Source organism: Cyprinus carpio, chromosome B12 (genome assembly GCF_018340385.1).
Source record: "Cyprinus carpio isolate SPL01 chromosome B12, ASM1834038v1, whole genome shotgun sequence".
Classification (NCBI taxonomy): Eukaryota; Metazoa; Chordata; class Actinopteri; order Cypriniformes; family Cyprinidae; genus Cyprinus; species Cyprinus carpio.
This window is the reverse complement of record NC_056608.1, coordinates 18,530,278-18,554,484: the sequence shown is the minus strand read 5'-3', so window position 1 is coordinate 18,554,484 and position 24,207 is coordinate 18,530,278. Positions and strand designations below refer to the sequence as shown.

The 24,207-nt window shown below is 37.2% G+C and overlaps 1 protein-coding gene and 1 long non-coding RNA gene across 2 annotated transcripts; one reads left to right on the top strand and one right to left on the bottom strand.

The window, feature by feature from the left end:
- Positions 1-667: 667 nt before the first annotated feature.
- Positions 668-24,060, top strand: timp2a (TIMP metallopeptidase inhibitor 2a). Its single transcript, XM_042735853.1, has 5 exons — positions 668-1,095; positions 19,526-19,626; positions 19,721-19,832; positions 20,763-20,887; positions 21,709-24,060. Exons 1-5 carry the CDS (start codon positions 969-971, stop codon positions 21,904-21,906), a joined length of 663 nt encoding a protein of 220 aa, XP_042591787.1. The 5' UTR covers positions 668-968; the 3' UTR covers positions 21,907-24,060.
- LOC122139253 lies at positions 6,003-14,768 on the bottom strand. The gene is made up of 4 exons (XR_006156140.1): positions 14,584-14,768; positions 7,288-7,375; positions 6,905-7,124; positions 6,003-6,752 (listed from the first exon to the last, which is right to left on the bottom strand). It is a non-coding gene; the product is annotated as an uncharacterized LOC122139253 (long non-coding RNA).
- Positions 24,061-24,207: the final 147 nt, after the last annotated feature.

Below are 24,207 nucleotides of genomic sequence, written 5' to 3'. Positions count from 1 at the left end.
GCACGCATTTGTGAGAAAATCAAGCCAAGTTTCCTGATAAAAAGGTAAATGATTCTAACAGTTGTAACACACAATACACATATTTGTCCATACCGCTGCATATTCTCTCGAATAGTTTTGTATCTGTATATTCCGAGTTTACTGAAATTATACAATAGTTTTTAGTAAGAAATAGACTGCAGTTTAAATCACTAAATGAATGAATCATTTACACAGGCTTTATGAACCGAATCAACGATTCGTTGAAAAGGTTTGACTTTATTCGTCAGTGAGGAGCTCAAGGGCGAATGTCAAGACTGTTTTAGAGAATAAAAAACGTTGGAAAAGAATCATTCTTACTCTTCATTTTTGAGTGAACTAGGCCTACCCCTTTAATGTTTCGGTTGCTGTGATGTCAGTTTGTAGCCTACACTACAAGATAGGTACAGTAGGCTACATTAGCATAATAACACGATGCATAAACACAAGCACGTGTCTTTAATGTATATATAATACAAATCAGCTTATTTTACGCTATAAAATCATTTAGGATAGGTTTTATTTAATACTTGAATGTGTGTGTTTGTATAAAACTCTGTCCTGACAGAAAGAGTGAAAGAAATCTTTTGAAGACCTTCATGAAGCGCCCACCTCTGGTTGAATCTGGTTTAAAGGGAGGAGTCCACGCGCAGTATTAAGGCATGAACCTGGTCTCTCCATGAGAACACACCCATAGAAGGCAGTGGAAAAGAAAGAAGCCTGGAAAGACCATTAAAGATAGAGCAGCAGTGCACTTCCTTTATTACCAACTAGCCCGTTCGTCTCTGAGGAATTTAACAGCAGAAGTCATACTAATACTCAGCGCGTGGGCATCTCGAACGGCGGTGGACGTTGTACTTTTCGGCTGTGTGAGGGGCTGGACCATTGTTGACATTGCAGAAGATCGTCTACCCACTTCTAATTTTGCTGTCAGATATTAAAGTGAAGCAATGAAGAGTGTCAGGAGCTGTATTGGCACACTTGTGGTGCTGGTACTGTTTCGGGTGGGAGAGATCGCAGAAGCGTGCAGTTGTTCCCCTGTTCATCCTCAACAGGCGTTCTGCAATGCTGATGTTGGTAAGTGCGTGTCAACAATCTCAACGATGCTACGTCACAATGCAAAATTGTTACTATTGCGAGTTTATTGCAAATGCATTCACGCCACAAAGGCTGCACGTATTTTGTATGATGCTGCACGAATGTAAAGTAATTTTTATTGGAGAAACCTGAAACTACACATATATCCTCTGTCATGACAACAACAAAGTTAAAGGCTGCTCTGATGCTGCTTTGTAGATGAATTGCAGCATCACAACCACTGGGGCTGAGGTGGATGTCTTATTACTCCTTTACAAACAAAAATGTCACATAAAAGCAGTGCTAAAACATGCAAACTCTGGCCCTCCTTACTATTAGAAGCTGCTCTAATGCTGCTTTACTTCTGTGAATGAAATGCAATATCAGAGCAGCCTTAAAATTTGCAGTATATTATTATTTTGAATTGTATTACATATCTATTTTTAAATTATTTATATTATTCATTTTTTACATTGTTATTATTTTAATTGTATTATTTATACTTAATTAATTACTCAGATCTTTATTTATATTATTCATAAATTCATAATTTTGTAACATTTATTCTACAAATGTAATTCCTGTGTAAATGCCTTTATGCTGTCTGAGTTACTGAACAGCAATGAATCAGTCATTGACAGTCCAGATCTGTGAGGTTCTGGGTTGTGAAAATTGAAAACTTTTATTACCCTTTTACAGGTTTTACCTGAATGTGTTGTTTATCTCGCCAGTGTTTTTTCTACTTATGCATCTGTGCTATTGTTTTAGTGCCCAGTGTGGATAACAGCAGATAAAGTGTTCTGTCTGTCGGTCTGTTATCTTCAGCACACAAGTACCGCTTTTCCACCGGAGCTGGAGCTGGTGCTTGTCCAAGAGCTCACCCTGTTTCCACCGATAGGGGGCAGAACCCTCCACGTGACCGGAAACGCTTGTACTCTCTTGCCAAAGCAGCATAACAGACATGGCGCCATACTGTAAACTACTGTCATGACACACATACAGTTTTGGTTTGTTTTTTAAGTTTTTTTTAACTTGTTGACCACTTGGTTGGCGATTCGGTTAAATTCCGCTGTTGTCATTTCCCCCGCTATCTCCTCATAAATGTGTTTTTTTCTCACGCTACTTTCTAGTTTGTCTTGGATTTCCCTCATCAACTAGATAGCGAGTAGAGCATTGGTCTCTTCTGCGGACCACTGAACTGACATTTACTCGTTGTTGTTTACTTGCCTGATCTCTGATAACTTTAAAAAAAATGGCGCTTTTCAAACTGCGGTCTGTAAGTGGAAGCCCCGCCCGCTGATGTCACGGGTTCCCTTGTTCAAGACCAGCAAGGTTTCAGGGCCGGTTCAGAACAAAGATGTGGGCCTAGGATTTTTTTGAGTGGAAAAGCGCAGCCCGGTTCCCATTTAGGCTCCGGCTCCGGCTCCGGCACCAGCCCCGGTGGAAAAGCGGTATACAGTCCTCCTGCTTGAGCTGAATGACATTTTGAGGCCTGTTTATATCTATTTATATCTGGCTTCTCTATTTCATTCCTCAGAAACAACTCATTATGTCTGGTTTCCACCGAAAGATTTCAACTGCTCTGAATACACAGAGCCAAAACAGTACATTAAGGGTATACAATCCAAGATAAGACCAAATCATTTTGGCTTAGTATTTGTTGAAAGCAAATTGCCTGTTGCATGGGAAAATCACAGTGAGATGCACAACAAATGTGGATGTCTGACCATGTTGTCTGCTGGTAAAAGAATGAAACCCAAACAGGATGATGATGATACATTCACACCATTCTTATTGGCTTGTAGATTCACTGTGTAGCTGCAAGCCTCCAAATCATCCACAACACAATACAGTGTGACTAGAAGGCCTTAACCCTAAATGTTTTTTCTACTGACCTGTTCATACCAGTATTTCAGATTTCTACTTTATCTAGCAATACCAGAACAAAAACATGTGCCAGAAAAATAATGTATTCATATATATATATATATATATAATATATATATATATATACTTTTTTTTATAACTGACTACTAACTAAGACCTTGATTTCCTGTGCAACTGGTCTCTATTTGATATTTCTCTCAAATGGAGAGAGCTAAAGCATAAAAAATTGCAAGAATGTTTTGCATCCCGCTGGGGCTTTCCCTCCCAGTTCATGGTTAATTCAAGCAGCGGTCAGAGGTGATTAGCTAGGTGTGCCCACCACTGGAACAGAACCAAAGCCCTGTCTTGAGCTGCTAATAGAAGATAAGACAAATACACACAGGCCAGTTGCCTCTTAAAGTGCTTTAGAGGGCTTATAGTTTGATTAAAACCCTGCAGCTCTGGCAGAAACCATTGGAGAGCATCCGACATCTGGCCGGCAGCTCTGGATGTGCCAGAGAGGAAAAAGCAATGAAAGTCAAGGACCTTTCAGAAATATGCATGGCATTCTTCAAACAGTGAGAAAAGTGCACTCTTTGGCTGCACCGCCCGCCCTTGCCTCAGCTCACTGGCTTTGAACCAGTCTTCTTGGATCAAGGGAGGTTTTTTCCACCTATTTGTGAAAAGTTAACTTTAGTGGCTGTTCCGAGAGGTTTGCGTCTTTCCTGACTTGCAGTGGAAATGAACAAGCTGTAAGCCGGAAATTATTTTAGTGTTCGTATTTCATGACAGAACCAGGATCTCTGCATAATTAATAAAGTAACCACCCAAAATGCGGTCATTTGCCCTTTGAGGTCTGTCAGTGTTTTTGCCAGTATTCTTTTTGAATCTGTACTTGCCATTAATAAGGCTTCTACGTGTCATACTTTAAAATCTTAGTCATGTGGATCCAGTCTTCCGTTCCCTATGGGAATGACACAGCCCCATTATTTACCTCGCAGTTCACTGTTATTGAGTCATAGACGAGCACAACATGCTTTTAGAGTCTGAACAGTAACATGATTGTCTCAAGATTGAAAACTGTAACATGAGCTGTGCCACTAGAATTTTTTCTCCTTGAGCTTTTAAAGTCTGTTGTTCTAAATGCATTCCAAAGCTCAGAATGTTTATTTGTCTGCAAAACCACTGAATAAAATCATTAATTCATCATACAATAAGAGAGGACTGCTGGGAAATATGTTGATCAAAATTAGAATGAATCTAATCAAATTTTTAAGCAGCCAGTGGAAACTATGGGAGCTTGTTTTCTGCCACTGAATAATAATAAAAAAAGGGCTATTGTTACTATTTATCTCACTATTCTGACTTTTTTCTTGTAATTGCAAGTTTATTAGATTTGAAGTCAGAATTGCGAGACAGAAACTCATAATTGTGAGAAAAAAATCGGAATCACAATTTAGAGTTTATATCTTGCCATTCTGAGAAAAAAAGTCTGAATTGTTAGATGAAAGTCAGTTATCTTTTCATTTTTTTATTCTATAGTGGAAGTCAAAAGTTGATTCTATTAACCTTATTAAATTCATCAATATTAATATTAATATTAAAAATATATATACAGAAAAGTTGAAAGTCATTTTTATGTTTTGACCAAGAGCTGATAAAGAGTCTATTTAGTCTAAATAAATAAAAAAATAAAATACTAAAAACTAAAATAATTTTAAATACTAAGTGAATATAGCAATCATAACATCATAATATATATATAATATATTAAAAATCAGTCTTCATTCTGAGATTTGCTAAAGATTAACTTTAAATGAGTGTTAAAGGACAGCTAAGGTAATCTAAATGCAAAAACAGAGAATACCGATACAGAAAAAAAAATCTCCAGTATCAGTTGATAGCCAAAATGGGACAGAGATACTGGATATCCTGTGTTGCATGGAAATATGTCTAACTGTGCAAATAAAATGGGTTAAAATTCAGGCTGTCTACAGGATTACCTTTGGCCTTAAGTTTATACCGTACAAACCGTCCAACTAAATACCCAGTTATACTGGTCATCTGTTCAAAATATTTATCTGTTTAAATGTACTCATGCTGGAATCCTAGTCTGGCCTGATCCCTTTTGGCAAACTGTCTAGTGACAAGCCTGGTTTCTTGTCAGAGGTTTATAGACAGTAAGGGTCACAAGGGTCAGAGAGCGGGCTGGGGTGTGGTGCTGAACATTCCTGAATACAGAAGTGATGAGGATTCCTTTGGTGGAGGTTGAAGAAGTTATAAACTGGAAAAAAAGAGGAATTACCAGTGGAAGATGCCAAATGTACAAACATTTCTCACAGGTAGCCCTTTGAAAAGGTTTAGTGTACCCAACAGCCTTGTAGCAGGACCAGAGATTTTTTGACTCCAGTACTTGGATGCACTAAAACAATGCTGGTCATTTATAGAGTAACAAGGGAACAATAATGTAAAGAAGCAGACAGACTGCAAAAGTTTAACATTTGCGTGTTGTATCTAGTCATACTGATAAACTATGCTGTTCAGACAACCTAAATTGTTTGGCCACACACTTTTTAGTGAGTAATACGTTTAGTGGGTGGTTTTGGTGGTGTAACATTAACTAAATAACATAAATAGTAACATAAAACACCCTAAAATACATAACTGCCAAAAAAAAACCTGCTTAAAAAATTATTTAAAAATATATTTTTCATAGTACATTTTTTTAACTTAGAAAAAACATTATTATTTAATAACTTACTGTAAAAGTAATATAAATAAACTAAATATTATATAAATTTAAAGCGTAAATACAATTCATACTTCCATAAACCATACAATTTACAGTAATGTAATATAAAAATGTATGTATACAGTTTTTTACAGTAAACTTTTTTCTTTCCAAAAGGGGGCTTTAGCAGTGATGCCATAGAAAAACCATTGTGGATGTCCGTGTTTAAAACAGCCATTTAAAAAAAGCCATTTTTTTCTTAGTACAAAGAAAATTTAATAATCTAAAGATTTTTTTTCTTTTTGTGCAATGGAAAAGGTTTCATGGATGTTTAAGTTTCTTCACAGATGCCAATAAACAACCTTTATTTTTAAGAGTGAGCATTTTTAGTCTTTTGACGTAAAAATTCCAAGCATTATTTCCAGTGTATCATTTGTTGCTTAACTATTATAAACATACAATGTTTGTGTGACCTAATTCAATGATGTGTCCCAAGAGAGAGCTTATTTTGGTTATTCAGTTCAAACATACCTCTTTCTCAACTAAAAAGCTGCTGCTTTGATGTCATAATCAAACCAACCAGTTCCACCTGTTTCACAGTATAAAGATCTGTCATTTTCACTGGCTCATTGCCACATTTAATAGCCCCAGACAGTAGCAATAAACACCTGAGAAGAACTCACACTGCTTTTCTTCGAGTCTGCTGAAGGTGAAACCACGTTTGAGCATTGTTTGCAGGTCCAAGCCAAGTACTTGGTTTCTCTTGGTTATAAAGAAAAAGAAAAGCAGTTATCAAGAACAGATTGTTAGCTGGAAAGTTTCTAAAAATACTTAAATATGCAAGTTCCAGGAAATCTTCAACCTCCCACAGGCATGATATGCTCATTGCAATCACCTTGTGTTTCACAGGACTCATTTTCATGATGTTTGTTCACCTCATCTTTTGGGTCGCACACAGCATGCTGCAAATTATGTCAGACTGATATAAGGATGCGACTTTTGAAAGCTGCATGTCAGACGATTTGTTGGTTCTCCACCTCACAGGAAATGCTAGACATTTCTGAAAAAAAAAAAAAAAAAAACATCCAAATGTGAAATCTTTCTCCACATGTATGTGGATAAAAATGGGAAATAAATGGCAATAAACAAATATAATAAATATTTAATAATAAATAATTTATTTAATAAATAAATAATTGGCAGTCAGCAAACCTCACACAAACCAGTCTTTCTCCACATCCTGCCGTGTCCGCTCTGGCTGTTTATATACCCAGGCCTGAAGCAGTGGGCAGCATCCAACCGTCAGTTGTCCAGCTCTGACCTTTTCCATGTTGGTAAACCTCACAGTCTTAGAACATTTGCACTGGCTTTCTTGTACAAGCAATGATAATGATGATGTGTATACATCCAGCAAACTCTGTATTTTGTGCATCTGTTCATTTTTACAGTATGAAATGTGAAAAGAGAGTCAGATTTCCTTAAATATCAAACAAAAACATTGGTCAGTGTGTTAAATGACTACACCTTACACACGTCATTTAATTACGTTGCTATGCTCTCATATGGAACGGACTGAAAATGATATCATTATTAACCTCATGTGCCTCCGAACACTAAAGGAAAATCTTCACCCTTCTCTTTTCCATACAGCGATGCTCAACAACGCCCCCTGAGGCAAGTTTACTGAAAAAACAGAAAAAAGGGAGAGGAAGATGATATACAGAATAATACCTAAAATAGTCTTAGTCTACATTGGCATTATCCATACTGATATAGTTCATCCATATGGGTTTGATAAGAAAGTAATTAAATAATGAGAGAATATTTATTTTGGGTCAACTATCGATTTAAAAGCCCTTTTAAAAATCCAGATGTTTTTCCCCATTCATTTAATTTCAATTACTCAGTACTTCTGAAGTCAACCAGCACTAAGATGAATCTCAGCTAGGGTGGTCACGATATCATATATTTTTCACTAAACGATTATCGAGGCCTCAAAAATTCACCATAACAATTGTGATATCTGTCGAAATTGAGTGTTTGAAATAACTTTTGTTGATCATTTGTGAGCTGATATTTATTTTATAGTATTCTATACAGTGATAAAGGCTATTTCGATTAGCATTCCAATATAAATACACATTATCCATATAAAAATACCTGAGATGGCGTGAAGAATGCAAATAAACCATTTACTGTTGAAATCGTGTGCTGATTCTCATCTTTGGCTGCATTCCACTCCACTTTTAGAAACGCACTCACAAACTTTCCTAAGCACTTCCGCCAGTAGTGGCACTCATGCAACATAATCAATGATGTACATCTGCGTAAACAAGACGGAGGGAAGTTAGCAAGTGAAGGGCATAAAAAATGGACTGGAACACAGCCTTTGTCCATATAAGGGATTTCCTGAAAATGAGTTTAGCTTTTAGACTTTATGATGCCCTGATGTGTCGAGTATGAATAAAACAAATCACACTTGAAAGTTTATCGCTCCATAATGGCTCTGGCACTAGATTATTGAGTCCTATTATCATTAGTGTACTATTAGTTTTTAAATATCATGATTTAAATATCAATATTATAGTCATTGATTTTAAAAGTATACAAACAATATTTCTTGAGAAAAATGAAAAGAAAAAGTATAAATAAAATCTAAGCAAAATCTTCTAGAGAAGCATATGTTGTTGCTTAATGGGTTACTCCATCCCATAATGAAAATTCTGTCATTAATCACTTACCCCCATGTAGTTCCAAACCCGTAAAAGCTGATGATGAACGAAGCTTTTACTGGTTTGGAACGACATGGGGGTAAGTGATTAATGACAAAATTTTCATTTTGGGATGGAGTATCCCTTTAACCTCCTGGAACATTGTTAAAAAGCAGTTCATCTATGGAGAAAACATGGGATTTTTACTTTCGTAACCTGGCTGTTGTGCTCAATTACAGTGATGAATTGTGTCAGGAGTTCAAAACGAAATAAATTAGTTCAAAGAAACCACAGGCAGAGTATCCAGAGTGGAAGCAAAACAGCTCCATTCTCCTGTTCAGTTTTTACTCCTGTGGTGTAGGAGAAATACTCTACAAAATTACTTGCTGTGTGGTTGTTCCATGCTTATTTATATTAAATGTCTTTTTAAAAGCATACATTTTCCTTCTTAAAAAAATTTTGTTCATTAATTTAATGCTTGGTAAGTATCTGTTATTTCTATCGAATTATTAAAATTTCTTTCATGTGCATGGAAGAACTTTATCATACAAGGAAAAAAAACAATGCAGCTTTATGATATGATTGCTGCATGCTATGTTGAAACATAGAAAAAACATAAGAAACCTTTTGTGGTCTGTAAAGACAACTAAATGGCCTTTGAAATACTATTTAATAAATACTGTTGTATTTGATACCTGTGGGGTGGAATATATTTTTTTATATATTGGTTGTGGTGGCCTTCAGTGAAGTCAGTGAGTGTGTCTATGAAGGTAGGAGTAGAAGAGGAGTTCGGAGACTTTTGGTGCAGTGGTCTGCCTGGGCTCCGCGCTGGTCATGATTGCTAAAAGCTGTGCAGGCATACGGAAACTCAGGATGTGGCTATTTGTGTGGTGGGTATATTTTCATGGAAACTATGACATTTTGATTATGATACGTGCATATGTAAGAGAGTGTGTAAGTCATCGGTGGAGGGAGCAGGCGTTGTGGGATATGCATGATTATCGGGCAACAGGAATGTGGTTCAGGCAGGAAAAATGAAGCAGTGGGAATGAAGCTGAAGACAGACAATGCAGAACATCACTCCATTTGAACTGCAGAACTGTGAGATATAATTACACTTTGATGCTTTAATTATTAAACCTCAAAGAAAAATACAATTTTGATTAATACTGTGACCATAAAGCTATCAGGATCCCACACAGAAACATATCATATAGTATGTTTATGAAACTTTTGCTGGTGCTGACAGTTCTCTCAAGAAATACTGGCAATACATTTTCTTGGCTAAAAAAAAAAAAAAAAACTTGAAAAAATCTGACCGACCTGATATAAAAGATTTAGACAAGCTTAGAAGTTGAGGCTGGAGATGGGCTTCTGGACATGTCGGGAAATAAATCATACATGAAAAACATTATAGTCATAATGCAAAATAGTTCAGCTCAAAACGTTTATAATATGAGTACATCAACAAGATGTTAATTTGCTCTGTTACAGGCCAAACTCTCTGTAGCCATTTAAAATTAGAGGCAACCACTAATTTTTAATCACGATCCAAACAAAGATGCTACATGTAGCAGTTTCTGATTTTAACTAGATATAATGTATAATTTCAAAATCTGAAGCAGAAACAGAATGGTCTGACTTTAGCTGTGAAATTATGCTACATGAAATCAAAACAGCAGGCAGGCTAAATGAGAATGCATTCACTTTCTGACAGTAGGTGGCACTTATGGAACAGCAGCAATATAGCCTTTGCTTGGTTCCTCTCTGGCCCCATGGATACATCGTATTTACAAGTTGAACGCACATGAATTCCACCACAAAGTTGTTATTTAGAGTGGAAAACTTGAAATTTTCTTTAAGCCCAGAGTTTCCGAGTTGGGGTCAGTGAAAAAACAATTGATGCAATGGACGCAGCCAAAGACTATAGATATGCACCATCTTTATTGATGGTAAATTCATTGAAATTAATATTTTTTGTAAATTTACAATAAAACTATACAAGTTACAGATAAAATAGAACAGATAAAATGGATAAAAATATTATATTATTGTATAATTACCATAGAATATATTGTGATTCAGTTTACATCATAAATTTAATAAAAACAGGAAAAAGCAAAAACACTATGATGCTAGGGATGTAACAATTCACTCAACTCACAATTCGATTCGATTCACGATTTTGATTTCACGATTCGTTTTGATTCACAATTTTATTTTTTTAGACAAAATGACATTTAAGACAAATTACGAATTAAATGTGTCCTTTTATTATTGTTTGGACAAAATGCTGTACATTTCTTTGTAAAACTTAAATATAACTATAATAATATACTAATATAGCACTTGCATATTATTGCTCTTTTGCTGGTTTTGATTGCTTCTGTTGTCCTCATTTGTAAGTCGCTTTGGATAAAAGCATCTACTAAATAACAAAATTTAAATGTACATATCAAAACTAAACTGAAATTTTAAAACAAGCCCCAAATCAAGCAAATAACACAAATAAAATAAATATCTTCATCTAAACAAAATAAGGCTGTGCTCTTTCCATTTAAAATTAGAGGCAACCACTGCATTTTAATCATGATTCAAACAAAGATGCTGCACACATGCAACATGAGAAGTTTTTAATCTAAATTAGATTGTATAATTTCGAAATTTTGAATCAAAAACAGAATGGTTTGACTTCAGTTTTGTGAAACTATACATAAAAATATCTGCATATAACAGTGGACGAGCTGAATGAGACACAGATCCTCTCTCTGCCAGCAGGTGGAGCTTAAAGCGTTTCCTTGGTTTCTGCTGTAAACAAAGCAGCGCTGCACTTACAGTATGAACTTTAATATGCATTATACAGAGGCAAGATGAAAAGAAAAAATACCATCTAAACTTTTCTAAAGACAGTAAGTTCCCCTCAGACATACATTGATATAACCTCCTACCACTAAATGAATCGCGATCTGTTTAGCATCTCAACCAATTTAAATCGTCACATATTTGAATCGATTTTCAACCGGATCGTGGTTAAAATGTTAGATCCCTATATGATGCACATTCTTTATTCATCATCTTGTTCCAACCAAACTGACTTGAACGCACATGATGTCATAATTACGACTTGTCAGCCCCTTGAGTACGAATGTGCCAGGAGGACTTAAACGCAGCATCAGTTAATGGCTGTTTACAGACTTCGTAATTTTTCCACAATAATTACATTTTGGAAAATGATTGCAATGCAGTTTGTGCAAATCCAGAGAAGAGATCAGCTGAACAGGGTATATTCTTTTGTGTTCTGTAGAAGAAAGCAAGTCGTACAGTTTTGAATAACATGAGGATGAATAATGACAGAATTTTCATTTTAAGGTGAACTTTCCTTTGATGACCCTTCTACATGTGCCACTTAAACAGCCAATAAACAATTAGTGAAAAATATAACATCCAATCAGCTAAAACTTTCTACTGGGTCGACCAAATCATCCCTGGGATTTACTCAAGTTTCATGATCCTGGTAACAGAACGCTCTCTCAGACTAATGAGTGACCTCTATAGAGTCATGGAGCAGCCACTGTGTTTCTGCTCCTCACTGCGGGATGCTCTCAAAATCCTTTGGAGAATTGCTTGATTACTTCAACATGAGAAGTGAGGCATCCTGCCCTCAAAACGTTTTTAGCCTAGCATTAGGCATCTGGAATTTTAGGTGCAAAACAACTTGTGTTGAAGCTTGACCTACATTAACACTGGAAGCACAATAAATTGGTTTTAGAAAAGACTATATTGATCTTTAGTTCTGGCATAGTGTTATCATGCCCTATAGCTCAGGACCCAGAAAGGCTTGACATACACAGAAAAGCATGCAACTTGGATAGGAGGAGGGGGGGGGGGGGCTATCGTTAACTTTAAGAGCAGTGAACCCTTCATATTTGCGTCTTTTCCAGCCCCTAAAGTGAGCCCATGGGTGTATAATAATGGCTGTGAGTGTGCATACGTGTGCGTGTGTTTTCCTTTTTCTAGTTATTTTATGTTCCTGCATCCTATATCCCCAGGCTCATATTTTCCATGGTGAGCAAGTGGCTCAAAATTTGCAACCGTTACATTTTGTTTTTCCATTTCTCTCTGACTCTCCTGTGATATCATTCATCTATTTTTCATCCTCACATTTGAAGGAATAGTTCTGTCATTTACTCACCCTAATGTCTTTAGAAACACGTTTGATTTTCCGTGAATGGTGACCACTGTGGTCAAGCAATATTTTCACATTATGATGTTTTTATCATGCTTTTTTGGAGCTTGACAGCCCCTGGTCCCTATCCACTTTAATTATATGGAAGAGAGCAGCGGTAACATCCTTCAAAACGTTTCCTTTCATGTTCTGTAGAAGAAATAAAGACAAAGTTTTGTAATGACACGAGGGTGAGGAAATTTTCAATTTTGCGTGAACTATCCTTTAGCTTCAATAAGCCCTGAGAGTTTAAGTAGTGAGTCTAATTCAACTTGTAAAATCCAGTTTGTCTCATAAACTGTGCTCCATTTGTATCTCCTTTTCATTGCGGCGTTTGCTTAAGTAGTTTTGCAGAAATGTTCCTGAGCATACCTCGATTAAAACAAGCTGTCCTAACAAAATACACAGCCGATCCAAACAGCTGGCAGAGTAAATCGATGCTGCGCAAAGACTGCCTGTTTATGAAAGGACAGGGTGGGGTTAAAGAGGAGCAGCCCGGCTAATATGGTAATATTAAGACTTCTTCAAACTGACCTCAGGTCAGTTTTTGAATATGTTTTTCTGACTCAAACATAAGAGGTGTGGGTAGGTCGTAACTTCAGCAGCTGTAATTGGAAGCCGGAAGACAGCTGCTGCTGATGAAGGCCTACTTGATAAGTTGTCTTGATTTATTTTCATCTGCAGTTGATTAACATGAGACTGTGCGCAGTAAATCTTTTCCTTTTTTAGAGATGTTCTTGTTTTTTCTGGGTTCAATCGACGAGACAGCTTTCAGACATTCATATGCTCTCTGATCACTGATCAGGAGTAGGAATGTCATTTGCTCAAAAATGGGTCGACGACTCGCATATGTTCTAAAGGAGATGCAGAAAAAGGCTCTATCTTTTAAAAGGGTGAAGAAAATGCTTACTTTTCTACTGTATCTTGTTGCTGATGTTAGGTCCATACGTCCAATCAACTTAACCGACAATACCGTGAACAAATGTATATTTTTCCAAATATTTACAACAGGATTTATTTAACTCTGCTGTGTATAATAGTAAATATCCTTAACTCTACTATGTATAATATTTGTTGTTAATGCCAAAGTGAACGTAGCTGCTGTAGTGTTTAAATTTTTTTGGTGAAAATTTAGTTTATATATGTAAATGAATTGAATGAAATGAAAGTTCACATTTATTCCAAATTCAAAAAATGTAAACTAGCGTTCAAAAGTTTGGGGTTACGAGTAAGAGTTTTGAATGTTTATGAAAGAAGACTTATGCTTCCCTAAGCTGCATTTATTTTATCAAAAATACAGCAAAAACAGTAGTATTGTGAAATATTATTACAATTTCAAATAAATGTTTTCTATTTTAATTTATTTTAAAATGTAATTTATTCCTGTAATGGAAAAGCTGAATTTTCAGCAGTGATTACTCCAGTCTTTAGTGTCACATAATCCTTCAGAAATCATTCTAATATCCTGATTTGCTGCTCAAGAAACATTTCTTACTATTATCAATTTTGAAAACAGTTGTGCTGCTTAATGTTTTTGTTAAAACTGTGTTTTTTAAAGGATTCTCTAATGAATAGAAAGATCAAAATAATAGCATGTTTTCGAAATAGAATTTAAAGTGAAATACTTTTTATGTAAATCTTTATTCTCACTTTTGATCAATTAAATGCATTCATGCTAAATAAAAGTATTAATTTCTTTCCAAAAAAAAAAATCTAAATGACCCGAAACTTTTGAATGGTAGGATAGAAATTTGTCAAACATTTAAAATGCATAAATAAAAAAAAATAAAAAAATAAAATGTCATCAGTCACTTCTAAAAAGATCAGCATATGTTCTGATTTGCATCCACACCATGCTTAATCAACAAGACTGACTTAACTAGTGAGTTTCAATGGTAAACAACATCATGATTATGTTTGCCCACCAGCCAGACCAGCACCAAACCTGCACTAACCTGCAAAACAGCCAGTTCATACTGGTCTAAGCTGGTCTTTCCAGCAGGGTTGGTAAAAGCCAGTCAAATTAGGCAGATGTACAATGTTGTGTGTCATATCCTCGTCCAAGAAAGCTGTGAACAAAAGAAAATACAGATTACATTACAAAACACAGATTATATATGGGTTTGGAATTGTACTGGGATTACTTAAAGGGTTACTCCATCGCAAAATGAAAATTTTGGCATTAATCACATACCCCTATGTTGTTCCAAACCCGTAAAAGCTTTGATCGTCTTCGGAACACAATTTAAGATATTTTGGATGAAAACAGGGACGCTTGAGACTGTCCCATAGACTGCCAAATAAATAACAGTGTCAAGGTCCAGGAAAGTATGAAAAGCATCGTAAGAATAGATCTGCCATCAGTGGTTCAACCGAAGAAAACAAAAATGCTCAGAATTGCCAAACTGGCACTAAGCTGATATGGAGAGACACAGAGGAGAGGAATTGTTGAATAAAGCCGTTATTTTTGTTTTCTTTGTGTACAAAAAGTATTCTCGTTGCTTGATAACGTTATGGTTGAACCACTGATGGCAGATGGACTATTCTGATGTATCCCTTTAATGTACTGTACAAACAAGTTGGGATAAACTGCAGCAGACAATGCTTAAATAAAGGACAGCAAAACTTTGTCATTGGTGCTGTGAAGTTGGTTCACTTTGTGCAGTACGCATCTGACATTCCCATGAAATAGCCCAGAAACTTAAAATATCTGTTCCCCTTTCTTGTTCTTGCCAGAGGCACTGCCAACACAAATAAATGTTGCATATTGACACTGCTCCTCATTTAGGTCACCAAATGGCTGAGTATACTGTGGACATAGGAAGGACTGGTTATTTTTAGGTTAATAAGTTGCAAAAAGTGTCACTTCCAGTATATATCTGGACATTTTAGCAAACAGTATGCCAAGCAGCGACAAGATCCACCCATTTACTGAGACAAGTTTAGCCTTGAGGGTGACATTAGCCTGTAATTGTTTCCTCATTGGTTTACTAGGCAAATGTAGACAAGACCAACAGGTAAACAACTCCATTTTACAGTGATAACTCATAAGCAGTACTTCATTTCACAGCACAGTGGTGAAGTGTGATGTGATTCATATATTGATTGATCTAATAGAATTCATAATTATGAATATTAACACAACACTTACATAAATGATTTATGAATATACAATAATTTCCAATAGCATTTGACAGCTAGAAAGTGTATAAATGATTGAACAGAATGTTAAAATCCAAACAAACTTCTATGTATGTGCTATATTAGTCTACATATGTGCTATATTAATTAATATTAATGCCACTTGGTTTTATAGTTTATTATATTACACAACTCTCTGGAATACTTGATTCTGATTGGTCAATCACAACATTCTATAGTCAAATATTTTTGTATTATGACGACTAAACTGTATAACTAACCATTGTCCCATCATGTGACCATTGTATTTTACTGATATACTTATTAATATCAATATTTCATGTCTATTTGTTTACTTGTTTTGTAAGCAACCATAGGAAAATGCATGTTCTTCTGGTCATTATTGCAAAATACACCCCTACAGAATGACCTGATCACGCTGATTTTGCAATAATGGCTTTGACGCTATACACTATACTTTACATATAATGTAATGCATATACTTATGTTTTTTTTGGACTTGCGTAAAGGAATAGTTCCCCCAAAAATGAAAATTCTGTCGATAACTTTCAAACCTGTCTTTTGTGGAACACAGAAGAAGACATTTTGATAACTGTTGTTTTTTGTCCATATAATGGGGTTTAGTGTTGTTTTGGACCCTTTGACTAAGGATTTTGTCAAAAAATCTCATATGGCCTTTGACTTATTCTCAACTTTCCATCTAGCTTTTTCCTTGTCAATCCATAACTTATTTTGCTTAACTTCATCAATGACAGAAATTAATTATTGTAGATCTTTATATTTACAATTTATCTGTAGATCTTAAAATACTTATGTCCATTTGTCAGATGAAAACACTGTAAAATAAAAGTAAAGCTTAATACAAACAACAAAGCATGAAATCATTGTTTGAGTTCTGCTCTGCTAAATTAAGCAGCAGAGTTTGTATAAATGTGATACACAGTTTATATTAGAAGGTTTGCACATCTTTACACTCCTCTCAAAATGTAAAAAATCACAATAAGAACAAAACATCTCAAAATTATAGTTTTGGGGAGGGAGAGGGTTATGTGTTGTTTTGTTGTGTGATAGAGAGGCTTCTTTTCATCCCCTTAAGTTCAATTCTATGTTTCCATGCAGTACTTCAGTGAAAAGAAAAACAGCCATTTAAAAATGATTTAGGAAAATAAGGGAGAGTATAAAAGGCAAGAGAATGAATGAGTCAGCGCAAGGTTGTCATGTGTCAGCTTCTCTAGAGGAGGCGTCTCTGCCGCATGTTGGCTGACCTGACAAAGAGAGCTAAAGAAATGCTGGACAGCTGCAAATGCTCAACTTGCAGGAAATGGGATTTGGCTTTGGGGCATGACTCTCTTTTTATGAGAGAGACCTCTCGCTGGTGTTTAGACAAGGCCTCAGATGAGAGGTGGCGTGGAGAAAAGTACGGTACAAGTCATGTGCCTTTTCATCTTTTTATGATGACGTGACAGAATCTTTGCAGGCCTTGTGCTGTAGCTTGTATATTTAACTGAGTCCAAGTAGTGGTGGAAAAACATTAAGAAGATTCCACACTCAAAAAATAATTCTTTGGCTGAACTTAATTTAGTTGTTGACAGTGGTTTTTAAACTCTGGAAATGGGTTTTCTTAACATTGAATTAAACTGTAAACTGAAACGGGAATGGAAACATAACTAAATTGAGTAAAACAATAAAATGACATGTCAAACTAATTAACTAACTGAATCACTAAAGTGTAGCTAAAACCCCAATGTAAGAATGCTAAACGCAATTTTTACTAAGTGCAAGCTCACCACAATGATAACACAACATAACAGAAACTTTTCTATATTCCAAAACAACTCCAATTTCTCATCTTGTTAAAAACAATTTAAATAACACTTAAATACAACATTTACTCAACCAATTTAGTCTTGTGCAAGGTATGGGAATGCTCCGGATACTCACGTAACCTCGGTTCCCTGAGATAAAGGAACAAGCATTGTGTCGTCATTGACAACTGTTTGGGGGAACTCCTGTTTACTCTGTTACTGAAGCCTGATTTGTTAACATTTGTGTAGTTGCACAAACCAAAGTCGGCCCGGAGCGCCATTTCATCAGAATCAACGACTGAAGTGATAGCCATTGATTCGTGTGCAACTATAGCTAGGCCAGTTATGCAACACTCGTTCCCTTATCTCAGGGAACCAAGGTTACGTGAGTAACCGGAGGGTTCCCTATCGAAAGGTAACTCCTGTTTTATTGTCACTGACGACTGGTTGGGGAACATATCCAGTAGCGCCGTGCTATAAGCAGATGCAGAACTTAGCCTGCACCGTGAGCTCAGCCCAGGAACACTCAGCGAGGGCTCCATAAGCCTGAGGCACAAAGAGACCCGGGAACATTCTTAGGTCTACTTGAGATAAAGGCTGATTAATACTTCTGCGTTGGACCTACGCCGTAGCCTCTACGCCATAGGCTATGCATCAGTTGTCATTTATACTTCTGCATCGCTGTCCGAGCCTACGGCTATGTTTGAAGCGGCTCAAAGGGGAATTCTTGAGAGCTCTCAGGAATATAGACAAGTCTCATAATGGCACCGTCTTAGGGTGAGGAGGGTTGAACCACCAAGTGCCCCTAAGAAACTTAACGACCAAGTCGTTTCTGCCAATTGTCCGACCAGCCTCGAGAGAATGATTTGCCGCTACGGCTGCCACATAGACTTTGAGCGCGGAAGGGGTGCACCCATTATCCAGCAGCTCTTGCAAAAAGGTTAGCACCTAGAAGACTGACCACTTGAGGACATAACCTGGCATAGCAGGGCGATCTGAGGGAAGGCGTACAGGCTGGTGTTGGGCCAATCATGGGCCAGAGCATCCCGCTGTCTCGAAGATAGATTGAGCAGTGATAGTTGTCTTCGGAGACAAAGAGGTCGACCTCTGCCCTTCCGAAAACTGACCGGATCATCTGAACCATCTGGGGATGTAGCCTCCATTTCCCTGGAGTTACATTGTCCCTTGACATCATATCTGCTTGGGTATATATATAGTTACAACATATCAGGTTTTCAGGGCTATACAAACCGCCATCATTTCGAGGCAGTTGAAATGTGGCGTCGCTTGTGGGTCGACCATGAGCCATACACCGGGTTGCCCTCGTACAGAGTGACCCAGCCTGAGCCAGAGGCATCTGTCGTGACCACCTTCCTTCTGAAGGTCGTTCCCAACTGCATGCCTGACTGATACAGGTGATAATTTTTCCAAGGAGCCACAGCTTTGATGCAGCAATAGGTTACCTTGACAAAAAAGTGGCCCAGGCACCAGGCATGGGATGGAATGCAGTCTTTCATCCAAAGTTGAAGGGGCCGCATGTGAAGCAGGCCCAGGGCAATAACCAAGGAGGCAGCCACCATGAGGCCGAGCATCCTCAGAAATGCCCTCGGGCACGTGTAGTCCCCAGCCTGAAAGACGCCGCCGCTCGCTGGATAGTCAGGGAGTGTTCCGGCATAATCCAATGCACCGAAGTCTGCACAACACCACTGAATACAGGCGGCATGTGAGGTGGCCTTGATTTAAGTGAATTTACCATAATAGAAAGGTATATGAAATACAGCTAGTTCAATTAATACTAAAACTAATACTAAATGAATACTAATACTAAAACCATATGAAGAGTATACTTTTTTATCAAATAGTCTATTAGTTTAAATTTTTTGGCAGTTAGTTCATGAAATTAACATTTTTCTTAATCTTTTCTCTGCAGTAATCAGGGCCAAAGTGGTTGGAAAAAAAGAAGTGGATTCTGGGAATGATATTTATGGGAACCCTATCAAGCGGATCCAATATGAGATTAAGCAGATCAAGGTGAGGGATGAATATGACAGCTGTTATTCAAATCTAACCTACAATGAAAATGTCTTGCAGTGAATAAAACAAGATTTTTTTTGTCCTCTAACAGATGTTCAAAGGCCCGGATCGCCACATCGACGTGGTCTTCACCGCACCCTCGTCTGCAGTGTGCGGAGTGACGAATTTGGACACTAACGGCAAGAAGGAGTACCTCATCTCAGGTAAAAGATTGTCATTTCACTACAGATGTTGTTTTTGGTCAAATAACTGTACAGTCTAACCACACAATGCTATTGGTTACTGCCTTCACAGCAAAGCGCTTGCCAGTTGGCACATGCTTCACTCAAGGCAATCCGTTTTCAGACAGGACAGATGTTTACAAAGCGTGACTTATTGATGTACAATGTGCTGAATTTACTGGTTTGTTTCAATACTCTTCTCTTCTCTCTAATGAACTTGCTGAGCAGGCAACTCTGAAGGGAAAAAACACAGAACATAAAAGAACGTCAAAAGATGAACACAGACAACTTCTGGTTTCCCCATCTCAGATCATTCCTGCAGAGCCCAAATTACAGAGTTGACAAGGCAGAGGTCTGTGGAGGGTAGCAATTGCCTTTAAAGCCTAAGTTTTAGAGGAGGAGGGGAGGTAAAATAATGAGAGAGCTGATCCTGTAGTGCGGAGTAACTGCTGAGGTTGTGTTTTTGGGGCACACATTTCCTTCTCCACACTGACTAGAAACTACCCAGGTTTCAGATTGTAAGCAGAGCAGACATTCAGAAACCTTCGCTGTGGGCAAAAATAGAAACCATCTTGAGGTTGTTTATGTCTTTGTATTTGTATGTTCCCTCCCATTTTGCGAAGTCCCAAATTGTGGTTAGCTACTCCTATTCTCCACCATCAGGGTTCACAAGCTTTGGCATGTAGTGTTTTTCCCCAAATTTGCGCTTTGACTTTGCAGTGACCTCCTTAATGTGGTTCAGTCATAATGCAGAACAATAGATGACTAACAGAAGGGTTCGGTTTTTAAACGTGGAGACTTGTTATCGTGTTCTCGTGTGCTGTTATTTTGTCTGTTGGACCATGCTATGCCCGTGACTATCAGATGTTCACAGATGGTTCAGATTGTTTTGTCTGCACATTGTGTTTTCAGGCAAGGGGGAGGCCAATGGCAAGATGCACGTGACTCTGTGTGATCTCATCATGCCCTGGGAATCCATGAGTGCCACCCAGAAGAAGAGCCTCATTCAGCGCTACGAGATGGGTTGTGACTGCAAGGCGAGTACTGTATATTTCTCCTGTGGCCATATAATAATCATTACTGTGGAACATGCTGTCAACCTGGGTTGTGCAAAATTGAGAATTTGAAGAATGGGCAGTTACTTTCTTTCTTTTTTCCATCCATTCTTCTATACTGTATGTCTATTCATCCATCCATCCACCCCATCTATCTATCTATCTATCTATCTATCTATCTATCTATCTATCCAACCATCCAATCATCTATCTGTCTATTAATACTTCTATCAATGCATTTTTACATCTCTATCTATCCACCCATCCATCCATCCATCTGTGAAATTTTCTGTCTATTCATACTTCTATCTATGCATTCGTCCAAATCATCCATCCACACATCTATCTATCTATCTATCTATCTATCTATCTATCTATCTATCTATCTATCTATCTATCTATCTATCTATCTCTGTCTGTCTGTCTGTCTGTCTGTCTATCTATCTATCTATCTATCTATCTATCTATCTGGTGTCTTTCTATCCATCCATCCATCAGGCCTATAAACCTTAAACTCCTCATAAAGTGCATAACGTTGTTTTTGCATTTGAAAAGGTCCATCATTTGGTTTGGTACTTGTAGAATATTTTGCTGCATTTTTAATTGTTAACAAACTACTTGCACTATTTATCCTACTAAATTGTGTTCAATAGAGCAGAAGTATTCAAAAACACACTTATAGAGACTTTGAGGTGGACTGTTTTAATTTAAGTCAGTAAGCATCTACCTAGCTAATATTTAATAATAAAAAAGTACAGGTATCATTGTCACACGTTAACAAACATTGTTTTTGCTGTACCTAGATCACACGCTGTGCGACCTTCCCATGCGAGATCAGCGCCCCAGAGGAGTGTCTGTGGACAGATTGGGTGACGGAGAAGATAATTCATGGCCGCCAGTCAGACCACTATGCCTGCATCAAGAGAGGAGACGGCTCCTGTGCCTGGTACCGTGGAGCCGCGCCACCCAAGAAAGAATTTCTGGATGTGGAAGACCCTTAAAGTATCTCTCGCCCTCTCCATCACCCAATCTGAGATTCTTACAAATATCATAGATAAGGTGTAAGTTAATATCGACATAAAGACAAAACTCTACCAAATTAAAATTGAAACGTCTCAAGGCTAGATTAGTGTACAGTCTTCATTAGATATCGCAACAAGAAACAGAATGGAGCGAAAGTAACGACCCCACCTAAGGCTGGCACCCTGAAAACACTCCCCATCATGTGGGGGATGATCTTTAAAACGAGAGCACTTTCTGCCCCCCAAAACAGCGCTTAGATTTCTCTCTGCATAAAGACTGAATGATCTCTACAATCTCCCAAAACTGCAGTCTCTCAGCTCATTTCGCTTTTTCAGTTTCTGGTATTCTGGCCTAAACCCACACGGGGTGGTTATTGAAAGTATTACTTTTGAAGGTAGTGTAATTTCCCAAAGCCATGCCAATTGGTCCATTCAGATAAATGGTGAGGCAGGACTTCCCAGATAGTTCAAAGATGTGCAGGGACCTGGAAAGAACTTAAGACAGCTGGGATTTGGGGAAAAAAAAGGAAAATTAAAGACCAAAGTCAATGTTGCTAGGCATGAATTTGTGACAGATACAAAATTGTGCTGATGACCAAATTTCAGAATGTTGAGCTGTTGTATATAAAGCTGTTCTTCATTTCACTTCCACTGTTTTTCATCATTGCTTCATGGCGTATCCTTCGCATATACGAAAAATGAAGGAATAACAATGCAGGCATCTATTATTCTGACAACAGTTCATAATTAGTTATAAAGTCCTCTCAAATTCGATTTTTATGCACATTTACGAATTGAACATCCCTAATTTGTTTTGTCAATATGTCTGTTTACTTTTCTGAACCTTGTCTCAAACGCCAAGTCCGATTTATGCATTTATTCCTCCGTTAATAGTTCAGTGATGATACTATTTGAACTTGTTGCACTTTTTAAAGACAAAACCAAGAGGTCTGTCTCCTCTTTTTTGTAATTCTCATTTACAATGCTTTTGTTACTGATTTGCAAATGCTTCATCTTTAAGAATTACAGCATCAGTTATCTAAGGTCATAGTGAGCTGTTTTATCTTCCGTATTGTTCTTATTTGATTATGTACCCAAAGAGGTATGTAAGACTTTAGTTGCCATGGTAATGGGAAGACCCTTCGTTTTGCCCTAGAGTAAAACAAGGCTGATTGGATTGGCATGCAAAGACACAGGCCTATAGCATGCACTGAGAAAGAGGAAACAATAAGTGAGGTTCCTTCCTCCTGTGATGTCCATAAACTCAGGAGTTTATTGGCAGCTTGAGAGGAAGGCACAGAGTTGGGTTGTTGCAGCTGTAACCCCTGATTGGGCGTTGCCAAGTCACGTGATTGACTGAGGGTGAGGCGTTAGAATACTAGTTGCTAGGCGCTTCGATAGGGGGAACCATGTGGTCCGATGTGGTCATATTGATTGAGAGAAAGAGGGAGAAGACAGACTGAAATTGAACTGACGAAAGCAACAATAACAGTGTTGATCGATTTGAACGATATAATGCATCACAATCACTGTATAAAATCAACACCAAAATCATTTGTATCGACAAAGGGAGCATTCTTATGGGTAATCGTTCGATTCATGCCTTTCTATTTTGGCTATCAGTGTTCCAGCATAAATGTACGAAGCTTTTTTTTTTTTTTTTTTTGCTCAAGTGTGATTTAAATTAAGATTTTTGTTTCAATATCCTCACATATTTCTGCATACCAGAAGCGTTGTCATAAACGAGCTTGAACTCTTACGAATAGTCTATATAAATCTACAAGGTTAATGTTTAATATGCATCGAGCTATAACTACTTAAACTGCTTTGTATGTATTGTTATTGAACTTTAATGGCGTAAGTTAAATGATTTTGTTTCCACGTTTCTACTTTTTTAATGTGTTATTACCTTTGATTTATATGATCATTGTGTTATTTTTACCAGTCTTTGTCTTTCTCTTTTATGATTTGCTGAAAAGAGCAGGAATGTGAGATCTAGTGTCTGAACCACATGATAGAAGTTGTGGTAGAAGAACCAGACTATGCATGTCTTTGATGCTTTGTGTAATTCCCATGTGGATGTTCACTTGACCGATAAATATACAGTATTACCAAATAAAACATTAAACTACATCAGCTCGTCCCATTAGTATTTTATATAGGTATATTTCTGCAAGTAATCTTCTGTGTATATTTCAGCATACACACACACACACATACATTCATGTATCCATTCATTAATTTCCGATTGCCCATTAAAAAGTGGGCTCTGGTGGCTTT

Coding starts and splice junctions, on each gene's coding strand:
- timp2a (XM_042735853.1), top strand. CDS start 969: ATGAAGAGTGTCAGGAGCTGTATTGGCACACTTGTGGTGCTGGTACTG. Junction 19,833..20,762: donor GAAGGAGTACCTCATCTCAG/GTAAAAGATTGT, acceptor TTGTGTTTTCAG/GCAAGGGGGAGGCCAATGGC. Junction 20,888..21,708: donor AGATGGGTTGTGACTGCAAG/GCGAGTACTGTA, acceptor TGCTGTACCTAG/ATCACACGCTGTGCGACCTT.